Here is an 18,667-nt window from a genome sequence, read left to right on the forward strand (position 1 = left end):
CCAGATGCACAAGGGGGCACACGCGTCTGGAGTTCATTTGCAGAGGCTGGAAGCCCTGGCGCGCCCATTCTCTCTCTCCCTCTATCTGTATTTCTCTCTGTGTCTGTCGCTCTCAAATAAATAAATAAAAAATTAAAAAGAAATCCGTTTCCATGATTAATTACACTGGTAATTTGCAACTACAGATAAATCTTTCTGAAATAAATGTCATTTGGTTATGATATATTTGTTTTATGTATTTTTGGATACCATGTACTAATGTATTTTAGGGACTTTTGCATCAGTGTACATGTGAGATAATCATCTTTCATTTTCTTTTAATCTTTGGCTTTGGTAACAAAGTAATTCTGGCTTGATAAAATGAATTGGTAATTTTTTCCTTCTTTTCTGAAAACAAAAGTTTATGTATGATACTTTTAATTTTTCCTTAACGTTTGGTAGAAATTACTCGTGAAGCATACCATGAGATGGCCTTAAGTTATGAATACAATTTCTTTTATAAACATAGAATAATTAAGAATTCTATGTTTCTTCTTGTGTTTGGATATCTTTATCAGTAACATATAAATTTCCTCTAAATTATCAAATATTTGGTATATAATATATCAAATATGTAATGTAGCTGTTAAAAAAATAGTATCCTTGAAGTAGAGATTTGAACTCAGTTATTCATGCTTGTGTGGAAACATTGATTTTGATAATTTGTTTTCAATAATTTTATTTAGAAAATATTTCTATAGGCTAATGCCTTTTATAAATCTTTGAAAAATAGGTTCTTATTCTTGATTCCTTCTGCTTGTTTTTATTTAGCCATTTTCACTGCTTCCTTTTTAAATATATCTTTCAGTTTAATTTGTTCTTCTTTTCTGCTCTTTCAAATGTCATGTTGGTTACAGTCTTTTGAAAACAATAGAAATATTTACATTAGGACAAGCTTGAAGAATTTATGCTGAATAGATTTGCAGGCTTCTTATTTTTATTATCTATAATTTTTTAGGAAGGAACTGTTGCTATGAACTAAATTTTAATTACATAAAATGTACCTGAAGATTGCAAGCAACATAAGGAAATTATGAGACAGAAAAATCTTTATTTCCTTCTTGCCAAACCAAACTGCTAAAAAAAATAGCACTTTAATTTAGTGGTGAAAATATGCTTATGTATCTTAGCCAGTTACACAGTACAGGAACTTTTCCTCATACCCTCTGCCTTATCAGCCATTATGTATGAAATTTGGTCCGTATCATTGGAACATTGATCATTCACATCAGTTGTGAAACATTTACCCATGATCCATTTCTCTTAGAAAGCATTTCCTCAATTATCTGACATCAGTATGCCTGTATGACACAGCAAGTAGTTTTTTTTTTATAACTCTTCCTCCCCTCTCTATTTTTTTTTTTTACAGTAGCGTATGTTTGTGTTTTTCTAACTATAATGTAAACTTGTAAGTGAATATGGTCTTGTTTCCCCCCTGTGGTGATTTGAATAGATGGCCCCCAATATATTCAGTTGTTTATAGGTTGCATCTGTAGCCACCTGGCTGGAGGCAATGTCACTGGGTGGAGGTTAAGGTGAGGTGATAGGTTTCAGATTTCAATCTAAAGATATGCAAAGTGTGCCTAGCTGGAGTTCCTGAAGTGCGCTGTGGCTTTTGACCTTTAGGCTTGTACTTCTCTCTCTCTGCTTGGACCTGTGAAAGCAGGCCAGCTTCTTCTGCCATTATGGAACTTCCCCTGGATCTGTAAGCTTCAATAAATCCCTTCCTCCATAATTGTGCCTGCTCTGGAAGTTCATCTCAGCGAACCTGAAGCTGTCTGCTACACCCCCCCCCAAATATTCCTCAATCAACATCTATGTGCTTCATTATTTTTCATTTGAAATGTTTTTTTTTTCCCACATGTAAAAGACATCTTACACAAAAGTAAGATTCAAAAATGTATATGATTGAATATGAGTGCTAGGGAAAAGTAGATAATACCCTTTCAATTTTTTTGGCAATTTTGGTCATATCTGTGATAAGCACATGTATAGAAACTCAAAGAGCTAAGAAAACTGTGTGTTATCATTGAAATTTCCTGGTTATGAAAATCTTCCTTCACACAGGTAGATCTAATGTAGTGGTGGATTGTTTATGTGGCTGTGGCCAGAACCAGGACTGTGTATCATCACCATCAAAAGTGACTTAAAAAGTGACTTGTGTCCTCCTGTCAGACTCCATCTCCTAAAGGCCCCAAAGCCTTCTAAATAGGGTGGCAAGCTGAGGACCCAGAATTCAAAACATGTGTTAGGGGACAAAAAGAAATAAGTAAAAAAAAAAAAAAAAAAAAGAGATCCCTCCAAATTATTTGAAGAAGCTGGGGCTGGAAGGATGCTGAGTCAGTACAGGGCTTACCGTGTAAAGTTAAAGATCTGAGTTTGGTCTCTAGTATCCACGTACAAGCCTGGCATAGTGGCCCTGGCCTGTCATTCTAGTGCTGGGGAGGCATAAGCAGGATGATCCCTGGGATTTGCTGGTTAACTCGTCTTGCTGAAGTGGTGAGTTCCAAGTTCAGTGAGAGACCCTGTGGTTGCTTGAATCAGATGTCCCCAATAAATCCTTTTATTTTGAATAATGCTTGGCCCCTAGCTGCTGGCAGCTTGGGAGATGAAACCTCGCTAACAATGGAGGTGTGTAGTTAAAGGTGAGCTTGGTGATATGATAGACAATTCTCCCTTGTCAGAGCTCAGCTGACTCTCTTACTGCTGTTTATTACCTGTTGAAGCAGAGGTTATATCCAGCCTCTGCTCATGCCACGCTTTCCCCTGCCATCATGACGTGTCCCCTTAACAACCAAAATAAAAGCTTTCCACCCATCAGCTGCTTCTGGTCAGGTGCTCTGTCCAGCAATGAGAAGGTAACTGCAACAGACCCTGTATAAAAAACAAGATGGAGAAGATACCCAGCATCCTATGCTAATGCCAACTTCTGGCCTCCATTAGTGGTGTTCACACCATACATACCTTACCAAAAACAAACAAACAAAAAACAAAAAACAAAGAATCTGACAAATGATATACATTATAGTAATCGTAAGGTATCAACAAATTCAATCCTATAGATTTTTCCTATGATTTTGGACTTCATTCTCTTTGTGTTTTTTTTTTTTCACATGACAATTAAATAATTAAATAATGCTATTTTCTATCAAATTTGGGAATTAGATTTTGCCTTTGAAATATTTGATTATTTTTGTTGCTAATATTTTAGAAAATTTTCTTTGAACCTTGTTGTTCATTATATGCAACATCACCCATAATTTTAGATTACATAAGTATTTATTTGAATTGTAGTATGCTTTGTACTTTCAAATTTAAGTTCTCATGCACCCAAGCCTACATTTCAACAATGATAGAAGCTAGTGTTCAACTTCATAAGGTTTTGTTCTGTTTTTCTGCAGGAACATGTTTAGAACCTGAAACATTGTTCTTATGAGGTCATGACTGTTTACTACTTTACACCCCCTTTGGAATGCAGTATTGTGATTTGAGGACAAACCCATTTTTCTTACTCCATAGTCTTTAGTTTTAGAGTAGTCACATGTAGCTGCTTTATGCATCTGTCGACACATGCATGCTGTGTGTTATTTGTATAACAGACAATTTCTTTTTGCTTTCCTTCCCCCTCCACAAAATGAGCTATTGCATCTGCTCTGATGACTAAAATTTGAATGAGGCCATAGTGTAGATGACGACATTGTGAAATATAAAGTTGAATCCGAAAGTTATTCGCAAGGTTATTGTTACCTTCCTCATATGTTGTGGTCATCTGGTTGACTCTGAGGTCACTCATGCATGGTCACGCCTCTCTTACTCATTTGCTCTCTGTACTGACTTCTCTTCAGAAGCTTCTCCTTGTTCTTGTCTACTGTCTGCCATTACTTGGTCTGCTTTAACTTCTAACTGTAAGATTCATATCAACAAATAATCATCTGCTTCTTTATTCCAGGGCTCAATTTACAGCATTGAGAGTATCTTTAGTTGTAGGTATGGTATGTGGCCTGGGAGTTGCAGTGACCATAGCCTTGTGGATCCTGTGGAGTAGTGTGAGAGAGTAGCACTTAATCAAATAATACCCAAGACAAAATAAACCAAAGAATGAGCTATGCAGGGAAGAAACGGAACACAGTGTCTAGACATACTTAACCTGGAGTGGAAGGCTTTCTTTCCACAAGGCTTTGAGCTGTCACCCAAAAGATGAGTAGGAGTCATTGAGAAGAAAGTTTTTACAGTTTATCGACTGTCATTTATCTTTGCAGAAATCTATTCCTTGTGTTGGCTTTGTTCCCAGCTCTCTAGGGCGTTCCTGTCATGTCCCCTCAAACCAGCAGCAGGTCATTTTAAATCTGTACGATTAAAAGAAATCTTTCCTGGGTCATGAATGATAGGCCAACATTTACCATGTAATTTTTCTGAGTCTCTTCTCCTGTTTTACCATTCAGTTCCAGACAAACAGGGTAGCATGATACATGAAACATCTTCCTATAACCAAAACTGTGGAATGAAATCATATGGACTTACGGTTAGCTAATTAGTAGGGCAGCCATTATTTCACTTTCTTGATATATGTCCCATGATCCTCCCTTGCGTAACCAGGGCTATGCTTTTGTACATATGGCCCCTGGGTGACAGCTTCACAATTTCCTGCTCTTCTTGGAATTTGTAGTGTCTTGAGCGCCGCTTCAGATCTTCTGGTGGTGTTTGCACTGTACACACTCTCTCGGGGACATGATTTACACACTGTAGGTAGGCAGCCCTGGCTGAGTTGCATGGGGGATGGGGTGGGGTGGGCCACTTCTCTGGTTGCCTTTCTCCACAGCAACCGACTTTTCCTCTAATTCTGTGTCAGAATTCAGAAAGATATACCAGTGCTGACCCAGCCTTCTCTTTGTTTTCTGACAAATAGTTTGTGGATACCAGAAACAAAAGGTGTGTTTTCTGGCATTGCTTCTGGCTTTCCTTTGGCTAGGAACAAGTAGCTTTGTAGACATGTTAAGCTTCTACTATTTTAAAGTCCAATGAATGGCACTTACTTGATTTTAAACAATGTTAAGTTACTGATTATAGTGTTATAATTGGTAGTTATTAAATACAACATCTAATATCTAGTTGACTAGGACTGCATTTACTATTTTAAAAAGGGAGAGAAAAGGTGTAAGTCCCTTTTGACTTTGGGTGGATTCCGTGTCTCCCTTTTGGCCTACCTGGGGGGAACGTGATTTGATTTTTTTTCTCAGTGGGCAGTGAAAATCATATACGTTTCTGAAGCTACGTAGTAACACACATACAAACATACTTGTCTTTGTGCCACATGTGGATTAGAATGAGTAGATATTTTGCTCTACTCTGCATGTTTCCTCAATGTCAAAGACAATTTCATTTAAATACCTTGATTTTATGTGAATTTAAGAGATCTATGCAAATTCTTACTTTGCTTATCATAATTGAACATATTGTTTGTATTTTTTCTTTAATTATTTTTCACAAGACATTCCTCTTCCTGTTAAACAGATTTGTTTCCTTTAATTGTATAAAAAAATTTATAGATCCACGGTTCATTGGTGAATATTTCTAGCTTCTGGTATTGTGGAATTCTGTATACATCAGGCATAGAAACAAAGTTAATGGATATTATTTCTTAATTAGAAAAATTGCTAATAGATGTTGGCCAAGTTGTAGTTGAGAAATCTGGATAGTGCCTTCAATCCTTGAGTTGATTATAATCCCATTCATTTACAGCTCTCATAGTATATCCAATTTTCTTTCACAGTTTACTAATATATTCTGATTACTGTGACTTTAGGAACACTTAGGAAGCCCTCTGAAATTTTTCTTGCCATGTACTGCTGCACACTGAGAGTAATTTTTAAAAGTTGCAGCTTACTTCCTTCGTACCTTACTTTAACACCATTGTGTGGTGGTGGGATGTGCTGATGCATTTTGAGCAGTTTTGCATGACTTGAAGGGGCAGGCTTAGTGAAGAAGATGATTAATTTTTGTCCCAAGCATCTTTAAGAAGCTAATGAAACAGTGAGTCCTGCCCCCATCAAATGCATGTACTCACTAAAACATACTTGTATATATGGATCTTCACAAAAATCCCTTAAAGCTCTAGAACTCAATTTCCCTTATAACCCTCCCCTGTAGAAGAATCTTTCCTTGGCTCCATACTCTGCCTCTCCACCTCATAGATTTGTTCATTAAACAGTTTTTAAAGAGCAAAGCATATGCCATTTTCATTTCGCTGAACTCAAAACTTCAAATTCCTCATCATATTAAATATTCAGTGGAACTTGCTGAAAAATCTTCTGTTGAATTTAGTAGTTTCTATGTGGAACTGTCTGAAAACATGGAAGACATTTTCTTTTTTTTTTGTCCCCCCAAATAGTTTACTTATTAAGCAATATATGCATCCAAAATCTATAACATGATTCAAAAATACATATATACATCTATATATTATTTAATAAAAGAGTTTTATATTAGTATCTTTCCTTAACAAAGGGGTCATAGGTAATAATTCTTTGAAAATAAAATGTGATATTCGTGTTAAAGCTGCTTCAGCCTGTTGGATGAAGTATAATAAATAACTCAGATCACATATTGAAAAGTGTCATAGGTGCTCTTCAAAGTGAATAGATCTTAAATCTTCCCTCCTTTAAAATTTTTCTCTATACAAGTAATGAAGACCAATCACTGTGCATTAAAAATCTAAGAAAACCTTAAGTCTTCAATGCCAGAAATAAGCGTCCCCTATGTCATTCCCAACCAGGAAGCTGTAACCTTTTGACCTGTAGCAGGGCAGATTTGGACCCTTGGTCACATGGGGAACTGTTATCTGGATCATTTTATTGCTTCAAGCTTTCCTGCCAAGACCTTTCCGGGACAGGCAGAGAGCAGAGGCAGAGTGCTATCTGCACAGGAGCTCTGTCCACATGCCCTACTGCCACATGGCTCTTCATTGCAGAGTAGAAGACACAGTCTGCAGCCTGGCTCCTACTGACCTCACCTGAAGGACAGGTGGAGGTCAGCACTACTTGGATATCACACAGACTCCACACCACTACACCACTAGCAATTCACAGATATGGGGGTTCAGTTTAACAAACTTTATTTAATTCTCCATTTCTCTCCACAACAAAATGAGTACTCCCTCACGTTGTTGACGGTGTAACTCTGAAAACAAGATAATTTCTTCTTTAGCAAAATGCTCATATTTTAGCATATTAAGTACATAGAAAGCTATAGTAAGTACTGGTTGTATAGGTAATGTGGTTTATTAGGTGAAAAGAAGGTTAAGATCACTTTGGGATGTTAATAGTACATTATATGGGATAAAACTTTCATAAAGCCATGTCATCGCTTAGTGTTAACATAAGAGATACTACTGCAGGAACTTTGAAGCTCCTCATTTGCTGGTGTCTATTTTTGGTGGTGAGTGTATGCTCACTGAAAGACACTCTATTATGTCTGGTCTGAGCAACAACAGCAATCAGAACAATCTGGATCCAGGAAAAAGGGTGAACTATAAAATCCAAAGTGGAGCAGTGCTATTCCATCTCAAGGGGCCATATGCATACTACCGGTTGACTAAACTCAACACTGCTCTTGTGTATCTTAGTGCACTTCCTGGAAGAGTAAGTTACTTTGCAGATCTCTCAAGAATACTCAATTTTAGGGCTGGAGAGATGGCTTAGCGGGTAAGGCACTTGCCTGCAAAGCCTAAGTACCCAGATTAGATTTACCAGGACCCATGTAAATCAGATGCACAAGGCGGCGCATGTGTCTGGAGTTTATTTGCAGTGGGTAGAGGCCCGGGAGTGCCATCCTTTCTCTGTCTCTCAAATAAATAAATAAATAAAAGTTTAACAAAACTTAAAAAAAAAAAAGAAATATGCTCCATTTTGAAATCTGATAGAAGCAATAGGAATGACCATTTGTGACATTTTATAAAGTAATGCAGTCCCCTTGGCATTTTAAAAATATTTTATTTATTGATTTGAGAGATGGAAACTATTGAATAATTAATGCTTTCAGCTCATTTCTCTGGTTTGGGGACAGGTAGTATCACAAATATTGTACAAAAACAAAGCATTAAAGTTTACATTTTAACTTTATTATTGATGATTGAGTCTACATATGATTGAATGAATATATGTATGATGAATATATATGCAATTTGTGTTTAATTTTAAAGGAAAAATAAATATTGGCTTCTACTTCCTTTTACACAAATAGGTATTGTTGTGAAACAAAACAGTTCATTGAGATGGAATGTCTGTCTGAACCCTCTGGTATTCTTTGTAAACTTTCCTGGTGAGAAATTACGTACTTCTGAAAACTAGACTCAGGGAAATGGGCTCAGGTCATAACCAGATTCTTTGATGACCAATCACCTCCCTTAGGGAGGCAAGCACATTTAGGTTCCCTGAAAATTCCCCCTTTGTGGCGACTATAAAACTGTGCAATAGTAACAACAACAAAAAATGCTCTATCAAGTGACTCAAGCAAGAACTTCCTGGTTTTTATGTGATTATGAGTCCTATCTCAGAATTTGACCGACCTGGTGCGAGGTCATCTTACAAACATTCCTTACATATGTGCAGCCAAGAGGCAAGCGTTCTTCTCCAGGCCAGCCTCATTTCTGATCTTTATATTTCTGTGCAAAAATTCTCTTTGGGAGAAGAGAGAGGTCAGATAGGAATCTGTGCTCCAAGGCAAGTAAGCAATTAGAAAGGAATTATAATATAATAGGACCATAGTGATAGGTCTTTCCTAGTGCAAGCTATGTGATAAGCACAGAAAAGATCACAGGAAAGCACAGGCATTATCTAAATTTTAACATGCAGTACAAACACAAAGACTGAAAGTACATTTCAAAGTACCATGAACGACTACTTTCACCAACAAGTATTTATTTAATAGCTCCAAAGGACATATGGCCCGTGCTTCCTGCAAGAGATAATGCGGGGTTATCAGATTCAGTCCTTGGCCTATGTAGATCCGCAGCCCCAAGTGAGACCCTGCCAAACAAACAAGTAGATAGAAACCAACGCAGCAACTTGTGTATGCTTTGTGTCAATCCGGAAGACCGGTCAGACTGTCCTGTAGGCATTCTGAGTAGGCAAGTTTAAGAGATCCCACTACAGCTAGTGGTAACACTAGAGTTTCAGTGGAGCAGCATAGGGAAGACGAAGTTGAATGAGTAGCTAATGTCTGCATGATCAAAGGCCTGAAATTCCGGGTCATTGGGCTTCATTTCATAAGCAATCAAACTAAAACAAGTGAACAACAACTACAAAACAACCTGACTTTATGTGTATGTACAACTGAGATCTACTAGACCATACTTTCAGAGGGGTAAATCCAGTGATGATGCTCTGAGTAGGGAAAATTGAGATGATATATATGAGGCCTGGGGTAATTTTGCCTGGGCCTTTATGTATATGATCAATAAATATAAACTATTAATTTTTTTTTGTTTATCAAGGTAGGGTCTCGCTCTAAACCTGGAATTCACTATGTAGTCTCAGGGTGGCCTCGAACTCACAGCAATCCTACTACCTCTGCCTCCTGAGTGCTGGGGTTAAAGGCATGCGCCACCACGGCCAGCTCTAAACCATTAATATTAAATGGAAGAGACTATGCTTTATTGCCATGGCCCATGTGAGGATGAGTTGAACAAAGGTTTTGGTGAGAAAAGTGGAAAGAATAAACAACAAAATCTACAAGACCTTTATTTTCTTCTCCTTACTGTTATCATCCCATGTGAGGAATCATGGTGAGCCAAGGACAGAGAGCCCAGAAAGAGTTTACAGAATGGAAGGCACTGCTGCTCAAGCACAGACAGACCCACCATAGCCCAAGGCACCTCTAAGTAGAGGCATTCCATTTAGATATGATAAATAACTAGATGTAGTTTCAAGTGTAACGACTGTTGGTGATTTGGAAAATGAGTGTCACTCGAGTGGGCCACGCCACACTGGTGAGAAGAGTACCTGTGTTACTCACTATCGCATGTGCAACCATGATGACAACAGTAAAGATACCTGGAGCACCTAGCTCCCCTGGGGTGGGGTGTTGCAGTCAGGTCCGCATTGCTTGTAGAAATCACCCAACCAAGAGCAGCTTGTGGGGAAAAAAGAGGTTTATTTTGGCTTACAGGCTCAAGGGGGAAGCTCCATGATGGCAGGGAAAATGATGACATGAGAAGAGGACGGACATCACCCCCTGACCCACATAAGGTGGACAATAGCCATAGGAGAGTGTGCCAGACACTGGCAAGGGGACACTGGCTGTAACACCCATAAGCCTGCCCCCAACAATGCACTGCTTCCTGGAGGCGGTAATTCCCAAATCTCCATCAGCTGGGAACCTAGTGTTCAAAACACCTAAGTTTATGGGGTACACCTGAATCAAACCACCACATGGGGTATCTATGCTTACTTTTCCCATGGTTGTTTGCCAAATTGACTTGTATTTCCTTTTCCACATTTTCTTGGGTAACACAAATTTTTATTTTTCTTAATTTTTAAAATTTGTTGTCTGCAAGGAGAAAGAGAGAGATAAAGAGAAAGAGAAAGTATGGACATGCCAGGACCTCTTGCCAGTGCAAACAAAGTCCAGACATATGCACCATTTTGTGCATTTGGACTTTATGTGTTAGGGAATCGATCTCAGGCCGTCAGTATTCACAGGCAAGCTCCTTTAACTCCTGAGCCATATCTGCTGCCCAGGGGAACACAAATTTTCCTTCAGGGGCTGGTTTAGGCCCTTCCTTCCTTCCTTCCTTCTTTCCTTCCTCCCGTCCTTGTCTTTCTGTCTGTGGTGGCTATACGCCAGTTGCCTTGGTTTTTAAGGAGACAGTAGAAGAAAAAAACTTGAGGTTAACTTTTGTAACCCTTAATAATTACTGAGCATGGAGTTTCTCTTTCTTTTGAGTGTGCATTATCTGCTTAGTGGCTTAGATGCTTACTTCTTGCCAATCAAAAGTTTAACAAATGAAATAACACAATTTTAGTGAATATAACATGTATATCTATTGTTGATTTCCTAATAGTAACATTTGATTGATAACTATATTATTTATGTGTGGGTATTCAGTGATGACGCATGCTTCTATTTTTTTTTAAATTAATGCTCACATTGTCTTTTCGTTTTTCTTTTCAATATGGAACTTCCACTCTGCAGATTTTATTACTCTTTTTGAATTAGTAAAAATGTCATACTGCCACCTGGTGGCAGTATGTTCTTGTCAGGAATGACAGGGGACTGGAGAGATGGCTCCGTGGGTAAACTGCACTTGCCACAAACAAGCATGAGAGCCAGAGAGCCCCTGAGTTTGGTTCACCAGGACCCACTGGCCACACGAGTGTGTAACCCAGTCCTGTGGGGAGCAGAGATTGGAAAGTCTCGGAAATTGCAGCTCTGTGTTCAGAGAGGCTCTGTCTCAGGTAAATATATGGATGAGAGGTAGATGAAGAATAGATGAAGTTCTCTGGCCTCTGCCTATGCCCAGGCACACACATTTGCACATACACATACACATACACCACCACTACCACCACACACTACAACACAAAGACTGACACGCACAACAGAGGAATCACTTGAGATTAGAATCAGTACAGACAGAACTGAAGAGGTAAGATGTCCATTTATTCCCCTGTACTCCATCATGACCTCAAATCAACATGTCTTAATCAAATTTATAACTGCTCTCAGCCATTTCTCATAACATGCATTGAGTAAGAGTAGGCCTGGACATCAAACTTCTTACTGATGTGATTTTCCTTAACCTCAAAATACATCTGCAAGGCTGTGATTACTGTTCTCATTCACAGATAAAGAGGTTGAGGGAGGAGAGGTTAAGTAAGTTTCCCACTGAGGTGCATTTCTCTTAACTACTAGCTGACAGCCTTCTGAGGTGTTACTGCAGCTGTTCATATTAAACCCTGCTGTTGTGTTTGAGCTTCCAGCTGTTTCCCTACTCCTCCATAATCACCTGGCCCCATTCTCTGGGATTTTTCTTTCATTTTCTTTAGTATGTATGGTGTGTGTGTGTGTGTGTGTGTGTGTGTGTGTGTGTGTGTGCACATGTGCCCCACAGCATGCATGTGGAAGTCAGAGGACAACCACAGGGTGTTTTCCGTTGGTCTCTAGAATATCACATGGTCTGAAAATCAATCACAATTCATTGCAAGTGGGTCATCTTTGAGTATGAAGGTGGCATTATAGTGCCGCTACAAGCTTAACACTATTTTTCTATTTATCGACTTTCCTTCCTGATGGGAATACAGCCAAGCAAAAGTTTAGGTGTTTCATAAGAAGATGAATCCAGTCAAATATTTATATCTATTTTATCATCAAAATAGATTCAATTGTGGTGTGATTTTTTCCTTATAAAGCAATTGTGTCCATCTAGGAAGCAAAACTCCAAAACTGCTGAGGTAGGAGTAGACTTAAAAATTATTATATAGCCGGATGTGGCGGTGCACGCCTTTTATCTCAGCACTTGGGAGGCAGAGGTAGGAGTATCACTGTGAGTTCAAGGCCACCCTGAGACTACATATTGAATTCCATGTCAGCCTGGACTTTATGTATTAGGGAATCGAAGTAGCTACCCTACTTCACCCCCCCCCCCCAAAAGAATTATATATTCTCTCTACAGCTGTAGTAAGATTGCCTTATTTTTAATCATTTGATTTACAAAACTTGCTTATACATACACTGGTCTGAAGAAACACATATAAATTTGGTTATCTAAATATAATGTGTGCATATAAAAATATGAAATATGTACAAAGACAACATATAAGGATATAATCATGATTTTACAGTTTAACTTGCTAATAAAGAAGAGTACTGCATTGCATTCTGCCATGACTTTTCTTGGTTTAGGATTTCTGAAACTGTGTTTCAGATTTCATTAAAAACATGGAAATAAAATATTAACTTGGTAGATAAATTTTGTTCTGGTTAATTATTATGTATTTATATTTTATCAAATCTTTCAATATTGTTGCAAAATCAATGCCACTGAATTAAAAATACATTGAGCTCATCAGTATATTTCATCTCTATTACTTCTTTGTTTGAACTGTTAGAGCAAGAAATCTTGCCATTTCTGGGAATGGAGTTAAAAGAATGATGGGGTATTTTATTTTATTTAATTTTTGACAGCTTTTTCATAGTTGTAAACAATATCCAATGGTAATTTCCTCCTTCCCCCCACCCTCCCCTTTGACACTCCACCCTCCATAATATCCCCTCCCGTTCTTAATCAGTCTCTCTTCTCTTTTGATGTTGAGATCTTTTCTTCCCATTATGATGGTCTTGTGTAGGTTAGGGCCAGGCACTGTGGGGACATGGATATCCAGGCCATTTTGTGTCTGAGGAGCACACTGTAAGGCATCCTACCCTTTCTTTGGCTTTCACATTCTTTCTGCCACCTCTTCCGCAATGGACCCTGAACTTGGAAGGTGTGATAGAGATATTTCAGTGCTGAGCACTCCTCTGTCACTTCTTCTCAGCACCATGGAGCTTTTTGAGTCATCCCAAGGTCACTACCATATGAAAAGAGAAGGTTCTCTAGCCAAAATTGAGAGTAGCATTAATATATGGTTATGAACATTAAGAGAAGTGCTTACTGGGCAGTTTGGTGAGCCTAGTATATACATTTAGCCATATACCAGTAGAAATTACACACCTAGGGTCATGACTACCCCTGTTGTAGGTTTTCAGTATCAGGGATGTATTCCTTCTCATGGAGTGGGCCTCCAGTCCAAGTAGAGAGCAGTTAGTTTCCCCCATAACAGACATGCCACTATTGCACCTGTTGGCTCATTTGGCCTGGCTGGCCAAATTTAAGGCTTGCAGTGTCCACTGCTGTGTATCTTCACTGGCGATTTCTCTCTCTCATTGAACTGCATGAAGGTAGCTTTTCTCCAGTTTTCTGTCAGCTGGCAGTGAGCTTGTAGCCCAAGTATGTGGCATCTTCAGCAATAGGGTTTTACCATTTATTCCTGGTGGGAAACTAAGGACTTTGGCAATGGCCTGCAATGGTTTGGGGGGTATCAGGGACCTCCCTGGCCAACAACTCACTGGAAGGTATTCCATCCCTGGCACTGAAAATTTTCTAGCTACAATCTATGCTTTCCTGGTGTTCCATTGTCCAAAAAAGTAGGTTTTCATATGACTTATTTATATTCTCTTAGATTTTGATTAGCCCTCCCTCCACCTTTCCTTTACTCAGTCTCTTCCCTGACCTCACTTAGGCTTTTTACTCCAGTTAATCTGTTTTTCTACACACACACACACACACACACACACACACACACACACACACACACACACACTACCATCTTATTAAGTCCCCCCTCCCTCCCTTTCTATTCCCTTTATATCTCCTTTCTAGCTTACTGGCCTCTGCTACTGAGTTTTATTCCTACTTACATAGAAGTCCAATCATTTGTAGCTGGGATCCACATGTGAGAGAGAACATGTGATATTTGGCTTTATGGGCCTGGGTTATCTCATTAACAACAATCTTTTCCAGATCCATCCATTTTCCTGCAAATTTTCTAACTTCATTTTTCTTTACTGCCAAGTACATCTCCATTGTGTAAATGTGCCACATCTTCATTATCTACTCTTCAGTTGAGGGATATCTAGGCTGGTTCCATTTCCTAGCTGCTGTGAATACAGCGGCAATAAACATGGTTGAGCAAGTATCTCTAATGTAGTGAGAAGAGTCCTTAGGATATATACCTATGAGGGGTATAGCTGGTTCATCTGGTAGATCTGTTTTTAGCTCTTTCAGGAACCTCTACATTGATTTCCACAATGGCTGGACCAGATTGCATTCCCATCAACAGTGTAGAAGGGTTCCTCTTTTTCTGCATCCCCACCAACATTTGTGGTCATTTGTTTTTATTATGGTAGCCAATCTGACAGGAGTGAGATGGAATCTCATTGTAGTTTTAATCTGCATTTCCCTGATGACTGGGGATGTAGAACATGTTTTTAGATGTTTATATGCAATCTGTATTTCTTCTTTTGAGAACTTTTTAAAAAATTTGGTTGTTTGATTTATTATTATTTAATTTTTTGAACTCTTTGTATATCCTATTAATCCTCTGTCATATGTACAGCTGGCAAAGATTTTCTCCCATTCTGTAGGTTTCCTCATTGCTCTATTCAGTGTCCTTTGCTGTTGAAAAGCTTTGTAATTTCATGAGGTTACAACTGGGTATTTTAAGTATTAACTTTTTTCTCTCCCTCTGTATTTCAGTGATAACTGTGGCTCCATCGTAGGGCCTTGTGCATGGTAGGCAAATATTCTATCACTGAGCTACACCCTCAGCATTTTCTGTTCAGTTTGTCAATGTTAGAATTCATCAGTGAATATTCTTGTTGCATATAGCCTTAAGCTCATACAACAGATCATCAGGAAGTGAGATCAAGCAGTGTACAGATACTCAGCTTTAGTGGATAGCACCAAATTGCTTGCTAGTTAGTTATGCCAAATTATATTGCCACTACCATTGTGTATGTCAATTGCTTCACATTTTTTTCTAATGACTCATTGATGGGACAACTAACTGACAAGAAGCAACTTATGTAAGGAAAAGGGTTTAATTCAGTTTACATTTCCACAGGGTACTTTTTGTGGTGGGGAAGGCATGGCAGGTCAGAGTGGGAAGTGGGTGTCACATCCTCAGATGGAGAGCAGAGAAAGATGACCATAAATGCAGGCTAAAAGAACTCAATGCCCACCTCCAGAGACACACTTCCTTAACAAGACTCCACCTCCTAAGTGTTCAACAATATTCTAATCAGTGCCACCTGCTCAGGGTCAAGTGTTCAAATACATGAGTCTATGTGGAGAGGCATTTCACATTCAAATCACCACATCTCATAATGTGAGAATTTTAAATTTTGACCAGCTGGCAAAGTGTGAATTTATATTGCACTACTTTTTATGTGTTTTACCTGATTATTAACACAGATACAGGCTTTGCTTCTTTTTTATTTTTATTCTATTTTTGCAGAAGTGGGGATTAGGGCCTTGAGCATACTAAGCATATGCTCTACCACTGAATTATATGACTCAGCCTTTTCTTTCCTTTTTTCTTTTGTAAGTTTCAAAAATATTTTATTTATTTATTTGAGAGAGAGAGAGAGGGGGAGAGAGAGAGAGAGACAGACAGATTGGGAACGGAAGGGAGTGTGTGTGTGTGTGTGTGTGTGTGAGAGAGAGAGAGAGAGAGAGAGAGAGAGAGAGAGAGAATGAGAATGGGTGCACCAGGGCCTCTAGCCACTGTAAACGAACTCCAGATGTGTGCGCCACCTTGTGCATCGGGCTTATGTGGGTACTGGGGAATCAAACCTGGATTCTTAGGCTTCATAGCCAAGTGCCTTAAATGCAAAGTCATCTGCCACCCCCTTTTCTTTATTTTCATTAATAAGTTGGCCTTTACACTTTGATGAACTATCCAGTTATATCCTTTGCAGTATATTATTCTTTTGTATTTCTTGATTATGGATGTATGGATGTCAATTATATTTCTATTTGTATACTTAGGATATATTTTCTCAAAGTTCATGTCTTGTGTTTGAATTTTATTTCATAATAATTGTTTTGTTGAAGAATTGATTTTTTTCATTAAGCTTTGCTTGTTTTTTTCTTTCTTTTTGTTCTAATCCAATGTCTCCACAATTTTTTTTTTTTTTTTTTTTTTTTTTTGGTTTTTTTTGAGGTAGGGTCTCACTCTAGCCCAGGCTGACCTGGAATTCACTATGGAGTCTCAGGGTGGCCTCGAACTCACAGCGATCCTCCTACCTCTGCCTCCCGAGTGCTGGGATTAAAGGCGTGCGCCACCACGCCCGGCTTTCCACAAGTTTTAAGGTGTGATTCTAACATGAAATCTTTATGTGAAATTGTTGTGTATATTTGGCCAGAATCTATATATTTTTCATGTGGATTATTAAAGGCACCAACATCATTTATTGAAATTACTAATTTATGCTTGGGTCTACTTGAGTATTTACAACTTTGTTTAGTATAGGACCAGTTTTGATATTAAAGATCTATAGTTTGAGGTTGATCACTCACAAACTTATGCTCAGTACCTGACCCATTCATATTCCTGGAAGGATGAGAAGGTGAAGATAAGAGATGGAGTGGCATCAAAATACTTCCTTTCACATTATCTGGCCACTGATTAAAGTTTTTCTTATGTTAACATATTATATTATGATAGGCTTAGGCAGTGATGATGTTAGAAAACACAGGAATTATTTTGCTTGTTTGTTTTTCGAAGTAGAGTCTCTAGCCCAAGCTAACCTGGAATTCACTATAAGTTTCAGGCTGGCCTCAAACTCAGGATGATCCTCCTACCTCTGCCATCCAAGTGCTGAGTTTAAAGATGGGTGACATCCTGCCTGGCAGGAGTTAATTTTTAAATTGTTCACACCTTAGTGGGAGACTCATGAGTCCTTTAATAACAATACTTGGGTCTTCCCCTCAGGAGTATGGGCTGAGTGGTGGAGACCATTCCATGGTCATGACTAGATGCTCTTGATTCTGGAACATGCAGGCTTACCTGGCCAAATCTGTGGTGGGTGAGGTGCAAAATATCCTCCTTAGGCTCATGGGTTTAAACATTTGATCCCTAGCTGGTAATGATGTTTGGGAAAATTGTGAAGTCCTTGGGAGGTGGGGCCTCGCTGGAGGAAGTGGGTCACTAGGGGCGGGCCTTGAAGTTTTATAGTCCAATCCCAGTTGCTGTTGCTCTGCTTTCTCGCTCAGCTTCCTGCCTACAGGAATGATTATAGCTTCCGACTGCACCCTGCCATAGTTCACCACCAAGGTGGGCTCCTCTTTCTGGAGCTATGAGCGGAATTAAACCTTTTCCTTCTATAAGTTGCTTTTGGCCAGCAGTGAGAAAGTACCAGATAATACAAGCACATCATCCAGAAGGAATACAGGGACAGGAAAGCATGTCGGACAGGCATCACTTAAATTCCTGCTTTGTAATTTATCTTTATGACTTCTGGTGTGTGTTACTGACATGCTGGGAACCATCACAAGTGTCAAGAGCTACTATTTATATTTGTAACAATTTCACTAATGAATATAAAATGTTTCTGATGTTAGAAACTTTCTTCCGGGGACTGAAGAGATGGCCTAGCAGTTAAGGGGCTTGCCTACAAAGCGTAAGGACCTAGGTTCCATTCTCCAGGTCCCATATAAGCCAGATGCACAAGGTGGCCCACGTGTCTGGTGTTCGCTTGCAGTGGCGTGCCCATTTTCTTTTGCTCCTCTCTTTCTTGCTCTCCCTTTCTTTCTCAAATAAATATAAAAATAAATTCTTCTGATGTTAGAATACTTCCTTATAAGTTTATTTTCTTTTAAAAATGAAAGCTGTTTGGTTAATTAAGATTTACATCTCTCTTATTTTAGGTGGTTCTTTGGAGCAATCAAAAGAGCAGATGCAGAAAGACAACTGCTGTATTCAGAAAACCAGACGGGAGCCTTTCTGATCAGAGAAAGTGAAAGCCAGAAGGGGGATTTTTCCCTCTCAGGTAGGGGCATCATTTTGTGTGATTTGAGGATGGGTTTGAA

The 18,667-nt window shown here is 38.8% G+C and overlaps 1 protein-coding gene across 1 annotated transcript in view; it reads left to right on the forward strand.

Moving 5' to 3' along the window:
- Window positions 1-18,667, forward strand: part of Frk (fyn related Src family tyrosine kinase) — a 104,680-nt gene that overhangs the window by 41,270 nt on the left and 44,743 nt on the right. The window contains exon 2 of the mRNA XM_004660648.2: window positions 18,506-18,627. Within this exon, the coding sequence (XP_004660705.2) occupies window positions 18,506-18,627 (122 nt within the window). The remainder of the gene's footprint in view (window positions 1-18,505; window positions 18,628-18,667) is intronic.

The sequence above is a fragment of the Jaculus jaculus genome, chromosome 7 (genome assembly GCF_020740685.1).
Source record: "Jaculus jaculus isolate mJacJac1 chromosome 7, mJacJac1.mat.Y.cur, whole genome shotgun sequence".
NCBI classification, from domain to species: Eukaryota; Metazoa; Chordata; class Mammalia; order Rodentia; family Dipodidae; genus Jaculus; species Jaculus jaculus.